The 10860-nt window shown below is 46.0% G+C and overlaps 1 protein-coding gene across 1 annotated transcript in view; it reads right to left on the bottom strand.

The window, feature by feature from the left end:
- The window catches only part of CSMD2 (CUB and Sushi multiple domains 2), a 655591-nt gene that overhangs the window by 58987 nt on the left and 585744 nt on the right, over positions 1 to 10860 (bottom strand). The window contains exons 49-50 of the mRNA XM_010841252.1: positions 8410 to 8556; positions 5286 to 5474 (exon numbers count right to left, since the gene is read on the bottom strand). Of these exons, the coding sequence (XP_010839554.1) occupies positions 5286 to 5474; positions 8410 to 8556 (336 nt within the window). The remainder of the gene's footprint in view (positions 1 to 5285; positions 5475 to 8409; positions 8557 to 10860) is intronic.

The raw sequence follows: 10860 nt of genomic DNA, 5'->3' as shown, positions 1-10860 counted from the left end.
GAGGGTCAGCCTTGAGGGTGGGAGCCTTTATATCTAAGAATTAAAAGAACCCCTTTGAGAGAATTGGGGATGCTCAAGTAGGAGCAGGTATCCCAGAGTGAGCTCTTTTAATTCTTAGATATAAAGGCTCCCACCCTCAAGGCTGACCCTCTGCCTGCTTATCTCTGCCATATACTCAGTTTGATAGGGACAGAGTAAAGAGATGTGTAGATGATACTACTTTAATGACAGAAAACAGAGAGGAACTAGAAGCCTCTTGATGAGGGTGAAAGAAAAGAGTGAAAAGGCAGGCTTAAAACTCAACATTCAAAAAACTAAGATCATGGCATCTGGTCCCATCAACTCAATGGCAAATAGATGGGGAAAAAGTGGAAGTAGTGACAGATTATATGTCTTTATTTTCTGCAGACAGTGATTGTAGCCATGAAATTAAAATACGATTGCTCCTTGGGAGAAAAGCTATGACAAACATAGAGTATTGAAAAGTATTGAACATCACTTTGCTGACAAAGGTCCATATCGTCAAAGCTGTGGTTTTTCCAGCCCTGCGTATGGATTGAGAGTTGGACCATGAAAAAGGCTGCGTACCAAAGAATCGATACTTTCAAATTGTGGCGCTGGAGAAGACTCTTGAGAGTCCCTAGGACTGCAAGGAGATTAAACCAGTCCATCCTAAAGGAAATCGACCCTGAATATTCACTGGAAGGACTGATGCTTAAGCTGAAACTCCTATACTTTGGCCACCTGATGTGAAGAGCCAACTTACTGTAAAAGACCCTGAGGCTGAGAACGATTGAGGGCAGAAGGAGAAGGGGGCAACAGAGGATAAGATGGTTGGATGGCATCACTGACTGAATGGACCTGAGACTGAGTAAACTCCGGGAGATAGTGAAGGACAGGAAAGCCTGGCGTGCTGCAGTCCATGGGGTTGCAAAGAGTCAGACATGGCTTAGCGACTGAACAACAGCAACAAAAGGGACTCAGTTCAGTTCAGCTCAGGGACTAAGTAGGTGATTAAATGGTTAATCCCACTGGAGGACTGTAAGTAAAGAAAAACACATGGGCAGCTCCTATAAGTTAGTGATCACTCGAGAAAGCAGGTTTGCTTATCCACAAAACCAAGTGGGCTTGCTTAGCAAAAAACCCATGCAACAGAAGCATAAGGCATGCCCCCAAATAATACAACTGGAGGCATGAGACCCACATCCTGCCCAGTGAGCTCAGGAAGTTAATGATTCCAAGACTATGCTCCTCTGGGCACACTAAAACAAAAATATAAAGAAAAGGCGGCATTATACTACAGCCTGAGATGATTTACCATTTTTAGTATAGATGAGTGCCTTTTTGCTCCTTTCCATTTGCCATGACAGTCCCGGCTTGAACATATAAGGACGAAAAAACTCCCCTGCTCACCACGGAGGAAGAGCTGATGATGGAAACGTGACATCTACTCAAGAATGAGGAAGAAGGTGATCTTCTCCCCCTCCCCACTTTCCCTTTCATTATAAAACTGTAGCTCACTAAGTTCTTGGGGCGTGGCATCCTCTCACCTGCCTGCTTGTAAGCCTCATGAGCGTGCTATTCTAATAAGTCACTTCTTATCTATCACTTTGCCTCTCGCCAAATTCTGTCTGCAGAGACATGAAGAATCAGAGCTCCTTGGAGCCACCATGAAATGCCACCTAGTGCTTTCAATTCAACTTCTTACTCATGGGAGAGACCTAGCGGGCAAGGATGGCTGTATATAATAATAACAAAGGTAACCCACATCTTTGTCTGGAAAAATCAACCTTGCCTTTAAAATATGAGCAAAGACCACTATACGTATGAAGAAAACCAGCAGCGTGAAAGAGATAAACAAAGATAAGATTAATAATAGAAAAGGCTCCTTTAGGAAAGAGGGCTAACTCAGGTAACAGAAGACTTACAGTCTTTAAACCCCTGATTAGCAGGATCAGATGCTCTAGAGGGAGCTCAGGATGGAGAGCAATGGGCCGCCCCCTCAGCCACTGCAGCCTCCCCAGCAGTGCACCGTGAGGGGATCCATGATGGGAAAGAACAGGATGCTGGCCCTAGAGAGCTATTGAGAAAGTCAAGGTGACATACAATAAAATGAGAAGAGTGCTTTGAAAAGAGAACAAGCTGAAAGTGAGCAAGGAAGGGCCCTTTTAAGTTAAAAACACCATCAACAAAATAAGCATTAAAAAGGAGTGGCAACTGGAGACAAAGGTATGGCTGCCTGCCATATATCAGGAAACACAGGATGTTGCAGCCCTCAAGTCATCCACTCCTCCACCACGACAGTCACCCCCAGGGGTGGGCTCTGGGGAAAATCATGATGGAGACAAATAGGCTGACTCCTCTGCCCCTGCAGCCACCCCAGCAGTGCACCTTGAGGGGATTCAGGATGGGAAAGAAGAGGATGCTGGCCCTAGATAGCTAAGGTGCATATCAAAGGAATGACTTCAATGAGCCCTGACTTCTGCATCTTCCCATATATAGAAGGGCTTCCTCCACCTGCCAACGCAGGAGACACAAGAGGCAGGTGCAATCCCTGGGTCAGGGAGATACCCTGGAATAGGAAATGGCAACCCATTCATGTATTCTTGCTTGGAAAATTCCATGGACAGAGGAGTCTGGCAGGCTACAGTCCATGGGTCACAAAGAGTCAGACGCAACCGAGCATGCACATATATTAAAGAACGCTAAACTTATTAACCTGAGGTGCTTGCTTTTCTTTAATTAACAGTAATCTTTTGATGTTCTGACTACCTGGTTTTTATTGCAAAAACTCATATATATCCTGGCTCCTCCCTTGCCTCTTCAGAACAGTCCCTCAGAGCTATCTGAAAGGCTGTCTTCTGAGCCTAAGTCTGCCGTATAAAACACAATTCTCAACTTTTAAGTTGTGAAATAAAATTCATATTTTATGACAAGAAAAACTTAAAAATTTTCTCAGCCCTTTGGCTTCCTCTCTCCCTCCCCATTAGCGGGCACAGTGATCCGCCCTATGCATCAGTGAAACCTCCCCTTTGCTCAATAAAGAGCAACATTCTCCTAGCATCAACAAGTTGTTGTTCAGTCACTAAATCGTGTCCTACTCTTTGTAACCCCATGGACGGCAGCATGCCAGGCTTCCTTGTCCTTCGTTATCTCCTGGAGTTTTCTGATTCATGTCCATTGAGTCAGTGATGCTATCTCATCATCTCATCCTCTGCTGCCCCCTTCTCCTTTTGCCTTCAATCTTTCCCAGTATCAGGGTCTTTCCTAATGAGTTGGCTCTTCATATCAGGTGGCCAAAGTATTGGGGCTTCAGCTTCAGTATCACTCCTTCCAATGAACATTCAGGGTTGATTTTCTTTAGGACTGACTGGTTTGATTTCCTTGCAGTCCAAGGGACTCTCAAGAGTCTTCTTCAACACCACAATTTGGAGGCACCAATTCTTCAGCACTCAGCCTTATTTATGGTCCGACTTTCATACCTGCACATGAGTACTTTGGTAAAGCATAGCTTTGGCTCTACAGATCTTTGTTGGTAAAGTAATGTCTCTGCTTTCTGGGAAAAATCAGAGACAAACATATGCTATCTATGTTTGTCATAGCTTTCCTTCCAAGGAGCAAGCATCTTTTAATTTCATAGTTGCAATCACTGTCTGCAGTGATTCTGGAGCCCAGGAAAATAAAATATGTCACTGTTTCCACCTTTTCCTCATCTATTTGCCATGAAGTGATGGGACCGTGAAGGTGACTGGTAAATTTTTTTTTTCTTTCTTTTTTATAATGCAGTACACAATGCTGAGAATATGAGAGGAGAGACAACATGCCGCAGTGGAATTATAAGAGAAGAAAAGCTTTCTGGGCAGCAAGGAGTGTCAAAAGCTGTAGACTTTATATAGGTATGATTCAATAATCTCATTTCTGGGAATTTATTTTAAAGAGATAAATATGGATGTCCTCAAGGACAGAATTATAAGGATTTAAACAGAAGCACTATTTATAGCAGCAAAAAATATGGAAGTTCAAATGACCAACAATAGGATGATACTTGAACAAGTGAGTTTTTCTACAGTGCTACAGATCATTGCAAATATTGATAACAAAGTGTTTAATCATGTAATAAATGCTAACAAAATATGAGAGCTTTGTCCACCAATAATGCCATTTTTATCAATAATATATGAAAGACCAAAGGAAATGTTAAAAGTGGTGATTTCAATTGATGGGGTTATAGGTCTTTTATACTTTTCTTTTGCATTATCTATAGTTTTTTTTCTTCAGATCTCTAGTATGAATGTATATTGCTTTAAGAAAAAGAAATTCCACCAATGACCGAAAGCAATGCATGTGAACTGCCTGGTGTGCATCAGGCGCTTGATCACTGCTGATTTCGCAGGTGGTGGTCAGTGTATCAGGCGCTTGATCACTGCTGATTTCGCAGGCGGTGGTCACTGTTCACTCTGCTCCCCCCGCAGCTCGTCTTCTGCTACCTGACACGCTGCTTCAGACACCGTCAGTTGTGTGGCCTATTTTGTGATCTCTCTTATTGTCTGTGGCTTTGCAAATGCTCTTGCTGTTGCCTAGAAAGCTTTCCTTGCCAGTGCCTGGCTCTTGACTTCTCTTGTCCTATGAGCCCAAGTGACCCCTCTTGTGGGAATTCCCTAGCTGTCGAGGAGCAGGTAGGTCCCCTCTTACCCCTGGGCTCCCCCAACCCCGTTTGCACTCCTGATACAGCACTTCCTTCCTTCTTGCATTTCTGTGCTACATATCTATCTCCTTAAAGAAATCAGTCCTGAATATTCATTGGAAGGACGGATGCTGAAGGTGAAACTCCAATACTCTGGCCACTTGATGGGAAGAGCCGACTCACTGGAAAAGACCCTGATGCTGGGAAAGATTGAAGGTGGGAGGAGAAGGGGACGACGGAGGATGAGATGGTTAGAGAGCATCACTGACTCACTGGACATGAATCTGAGAAAACCCCAGGGAAGAATGAAGGACAGGGAAGCCTGGCATGCTGTAGTCCATGGGGTCACAAAGAGGACAGGACTTATCAACTGCACAACAACAATCATCTCCTTCTCTGCTCTGAAAATACTGAGGCTTTGTTTTACACATGTGTATATCTCTAGGGCTTCAGACATTATGGATCCTCAGTACATGTTTGCTGAAAGAATGAATTAATCATCCATGAGTAATCCCACATTGGAAGTGATTGGTCCTGGGACAAGCCCAAGTTGTGGGTAGGACCCAAGCACCCAGGCTCCTCTCTCCCACCAGCTTCTTACCTTGACAGAGAGGAATGGCCTCACTCCACAGGTGGTAGCCCTGGGGGTGCCGGGTACAAATGGCCATGCTGTGTCCCACCAAGCGGTAGCCGGCATTGCAGCCAAAGTGGATGGAGCCTCCGGGCTGGGTGCTGGTCTGGCCCAGAAGGAAGCCATGGAGGGGAGCCCTGGGCAGGCTGCAGTAGGGAGCTGCATGGCAAGATGAGGGTCAGGGACCGCGTGCAGCGGGAAGACAGAGGTGGTCCTTCTTCATGCAGCCCCCCACCCTCCACCCCCCACCTGGTTTCTCCCCCTCCTTCCCATCGTCACCACTGCCAGGTCAACTGCTAGTTAGGACGTCGATACTGAAAAGCAGTCAATCAATCTAGGACAGCCAAAGAAACGAAAAGAAAAGAAAGGAAAAGAGAAGGGAAGAGAAGGAAAAGAAAGGGGAAGAAGGAAAGGAACAAGAAGAGAAGAAAGAAAAAAAGAAACAGTTCTATGAAGCCCTGGGTCACCTTTGGGTCTGGAGGCAGCACAGGTTGTGCAGCTAAATTCAGGCTCTCAAATCCCGCTAGCTCCCAAAAAGACACAGAAAACAAATTGATGTGCTTGGTTTCAGAAAGATGTGACTGCAGGGCTGAGGCCTCTGGAGTCAGGGCTGCGCTTGAGTTCCATTGCCCAACTTTCCACAGGTCTGTGACGTGAGACAAATCTCTCAGGCTCTTTTAGCTCCACTTTCCTCACCTGAACGTTGGGATTGGCAATGCCTTCCTCATAGGTTTTGGGATAATTTAAATGGGATCTTGTCTGTAAAGCCCCTAGCCTGGTGCAGGGCACTCTGTGCTCCGTAAATGGTCCAAGTCCTGCTTTCTGTTGTGTAGGGGGCTGGAGGGGGAGAGGGAGTTGTGGCAATCCAGGACGTGAAACCCACAGTCCTCATTTCCCCTTGACATACAATTTCAATTTATTTCATTCATTTATGCAACAGACAGACATCAAGTGTCTCTTACATGTCAGGTGCTGTTCTAAGTGCTGGGAATATGACAGTGAAGAGAATAGACAAAGACCCCAGCCTCAGAGACCTTGCAACACAAACCTCTGCCAGGGAGCCTCAGGGGGAAGTTCTGTGAGGCCAGGAAAGAGGGCTGACCAAAGGAGCACAAAGAAAAAGCCCGTTCATCTGCTTTCAGCATCCCTGGCGCGGGATAAGTCAGGACGTAGATGCCAAGACCCTTCCTGTGTCTGCTGGCCTCTTACGTGATTACATCCCTCAGCTGGTGAAACTGAAGTTCTCAAACCTCCCCTTCCGAGGCAGACGCCCTCCTTTGCTTCTGCTTTGCCGACTGCGTCCTGTTTATGTGGTATCCACAGGTCTACCTCAGTCCCCAGCAAGAATCTCAGTTATAAAATACACTTAGTCATGGTGATAGAGGCATGGGCAAATTACAAGATTCTCCTGTGTTTCCATTAAGGACTCACTGTTTCACCATGTAATTAATTTACTTTCTGCAGTGGCATATGTATTATAAGTGACTCATTACCCACAAACATGTGATTAATCTTTAAAAACATCAAGCCAAGGGCAACTCCTTAATGACTTCTAGTTCAGGGGGTAGCAATCGGCACAGTGAAATGCTACTAAATTGCTTTATTTCTCTTTTGTGTTAGTAGCTGCTAGGAAATCAGCCTGAATCCCCCTGACAGTAGCTTAAGGTTTCTTTTCCACCAAGAAGAACTGAGACCTGAAGAGGCTGAGTGACTTGTTTAATAATCATTCAAGTAGCGGCTGATGCAGCCCAACTAGCTGAAGGGCGTGAAGCCACCCTCCCTCTCGTGTGTATATGGGGGGAAAGGAATTGGGGTTTGCTTTGCAGAGGAAATGGACTCTGAGAACGTAAAGCTCCTTCTCCTCCCAGGCTCCCTTCAGCTTTCCTGGTTGGCCCTCACCTGGAGCCATCCCTACTCAAGAGTTTCTTAAGATTTCTAGCTTTATATAGCAATAAAGCTAGACCAGCTAAGTTTGAGCTGGTCTTCCAAGTGGGCAGCCTGCGCAAAGAGATGGACTGAGACACAAGAGGCAACTCAGGCTACGTTTTGACATCCCTCTTAATCAATATTCTTTGAAAATTTGCTCAACATTTGTTTGGAACACAGGCCAAATGCAGCTTCCCTGATGGCTCAGATGGTAAAGAATCTACCTGCAATGTGGGAGACCCAGGTGTGATCCCTGGGTGGGGAAGATCCCCTGGAGGAAGAGGGCATGGCAAGCTACTCCAGTATTCTTGCCTGGAGAATCCCATGGACAGAGGAGCCTGATGGGCTACCGTCCATGGGGTCACAAAGAGTTGGACACGAATGAGCGACTTTCAGTTTCTTCCAGGCCAAATGCAGCCAGGGAAAGAGTGCTGTGAGAGGACTAGCCCCTGGTGGAACTGGCTATGGTCTTAGGTAATTCATTTCTGCTCCCAAGCTCACAGAACGGGCCAGCAGCTCAATGGACCCACTACCCTGCAACATGGGCAGCAGGCAGTTTTTCAAGTTTTCTTTCCAATGATAGACAGTAATCCCCAGATGGGAGTTCAGTTAACCTTGATTTTCTCTGCCTCATTACCTTTCTAAGGATAGTTTTGTGTCCTGGCAGATAGTTAGCTGGTGTGGCCCTCAATCTGACTCTGCCTATGAGACGTGGCTCACAGAGCACAAGAGAGGCTCCTGGACTGGGAATACAGCCCACTGTTTGCTGCTTGTCTAATATCTGCCAGTTGGAGACCCACATCTTTAGGATTTTCTGGTTTTAAGGGACTTTTATTAACATTTCAACAGTGTTAGGGACAGGACCACCTATAGGCATTATTAGCTCATATATGATAAACTTATCTAAAAGACACAGGTTGGCAGTAGGAGCAGCAAGAAGGAAAGGTTAAAAGTGGGGAGGTATAGAGAGAGGAGAGGTGGGATGTCAAGGATACTCTGCAGCTATAGGTGAGAGAGACTCAGTGGAGGAGAAAGGCTGCCGGTCTCCAGGCTCGTGGAGAAGCTACACCGCAGTCGAGAATGTGGCCCATGGCTTATTGTTTTGGGTGAGAAACTTAAGGGGCTCAGGGGCTGTGGCCCTTCCCATGAGTCCTTATGTTTCACTCACCTGAATACCGAATCTTAAAGCCCTTCCGGTTGTAGGCATGGTCAGACGACCAGCGCAGGTAGACGGAGTTGCTTGAGCTGGTGACAACCAGGGGGGCCGAGTAATTCCCACTGAGGGCTTTCAGCAGAGGACTCTGTCCCGAGGGCCCTGCGGGAAGATGGTGGACACGGGATCACAGACTATTGTGGTTACCAGAGATACTAACCTTGATGCCTTAAACGTAACCGCCTTCCATTTCCCCCTCCTCAAGTGAAGACGTGAAGATTTGAGACCGAAACTCAGCACCATCATTGGTCTGTCCACTCCTCTCTCGCATCCAAAGGCCTTGCGCGAGGATATCTTCCTCCTGAACCCTAAAGCAGGGATCGAAGAAGTCCCTGCCAAAGCAGAGTGGTTGGCAGGTGAGATGACATCTATTTGCTATCCTGGGACCTGCCCAAGGTCAAGATGCTGGTTAATGGAAGAGCTGGTTTTCAACCTGGGAACTTTTTCTACCTCACCGTCTTACTTGTGCCTATTAAAAAACAGCTCAGGGCCTGCCAGGTAGGAAAAAAAATATGAATGAATATATAGCAATAAAGCTAGAGGAAACATCAGGTCTCAGTGTCATAAATAACACAGCTCCCCAATATTCCTTCCCAGGGCTCTTCCAGAAGGGCCTCCCTCTTCTTTTTTTTTTCCACCTTAAATGCCTGGAAGTGCATTCCAAGAGGGCCGATTCAAGGGCTGCAGAGTACAAAGCTGGATAATGCAAAACACAGGATTTATTATCCTGCAAAGAGCCCTGAGTGATAGTTCTCATATGCTGCTGAGACAGCGCTTGGGAGCGTGGGAAAAGTGATGGACCGTATTACACACAGGAAAGTCATCAGAACTGCTGTGACAGCTCTGACGGAAAGGGTCAGATGGCTCAGAGAAATGGCATGCTGGGATGGGTCTGCTGTATTAGACCAGAACACCCACCAGCTGACTGTGACCTTCAGAAGGATCTGGGGGACACATCATTTCCTAAAGCAATAAGAAATGCACTGCGGAGCGGGTGAGGACCAGCATCATCAACAACCTGAGTAATAGCTATCCTCTATAGGCAGAAACTGATGGGAGGAGATGCTGTCTCAGAGCTGGGCTTCCCAGTATTGATGGGAAGGAGAGGAGTCTAAATGCAGAGGCCAGGTGGAAGCACTGAGCAGTCAGGAGAAAGGCTGGGGTGATTACTAAAATGGGCAGCAAAGTTGGGATGGCAACCAGGAGGGCCTGATCTATAGGCTCAATGGAGATGGATCACAGAACGTGATGTTCCTCAGGGCAAGATAGATGGAGAGCCAAAAACAAATGAACATATGAACGAAGCAGATCATGAATATATAACCAAAAGGGCATAGAAAGTTCCAGTCACTGGAATAATTTGGAGACTTGAGCCAGAATACATTGGCTGAAGGAGAGGCTGGGTCCTGATGACACAGGTCCTTGCAAAACAACACCCATGTATACAGTGCTGATTCCCCAAGTCTTTATCCCAAAAGACCTACCACTAGTAATTCAGATAACTGAATATTGGAGAAAAGGGAATGTCTGGATATTTAGAAGACTTCTGTATACAGAGCATGTGAATTCGATGCTGCTACCTGGAACCCAAAGGACTCTCAAGGCTCCTTTGTTACAACGGGGGTAAATATGGCTAGAATTGGTAAGAAATGGAGTCTTATTTCCAAAACTTAACCCCATGGAAGCCTCAACTGCAGTAGCTATGCCAGACACAGTAGCCTCATTAGAGTAGATCATCGTCGCCTTGGTTATATGGAATGCAGGTACTGATCTAGCAAGGAATTCTTTTCTATACCCACCAGAAAGGAGACTCGTAAGCAATTTGCATTTACATGAAATAAACAACAGTATACATCCGTGTCTTGCCCCAGAGCTATGTTAATTCTCCTGCTCTGTCATAATGTAGTAGGAAGATATGTGGACCATCTGGACTTCCTGCAGCATAGCTTATTGATTTACTATGTGGATGACATTGTATTAACTGGATCTGATGTGCCAGACGGAACCAGCAGTACAGATGCCTTTGCAAGACACAGGTACTCCAGAGGGTGAGAGAGAAATCCTGTAAAGAATCAGGTGAACTTTTTAGGGTCCTATGGCCCAGGGCATGCTGAGACATTTCCTCCAAATTAAAGAGCAGGTTATTGCACCTTTACCCTCCTACCACCAAGAAAGAAGCACAGTGTTTGGTAGACTTCTTTGGGTTTTGGAGGCTGCATACTCTTCACTATGACCCATTTACTGGCTAACATTCAAGGTGCCAGCTTTGTGTGGTGGCTAAATTTAAGGGAGGGTGTTATAGAAGGTCCAGGTTGCAATACCAGCAGCCCCATTGTTCGGATCATATAACTCATCAATTTCTATGGTACTGGAGTTTCTGTGGTAGAGAAAGACCTTGCATGGAAC

This window comes from Bison bison, unplaced genomic scaffold (assembly GCF_000754665.1).
Source record: "Bison bison bison isolate TAMUID 2011002044 unplaced genomic scaffold, Bison_UMD1.0 scf7180017864158, whole genome shotgun sequence".
Classification (NCBI taxonomy): domain Eukaryota; kingdom Metazoa; phylum Chordata; class Mammalia; order Artiodactyla; family Bovidae; genus Bison; species Bison bison.
The sequence above is the reverse complement of the archived record's forward strand: the minus strand, read 5'-3'. Positions and strand labels throughout refer to the sequence as shown.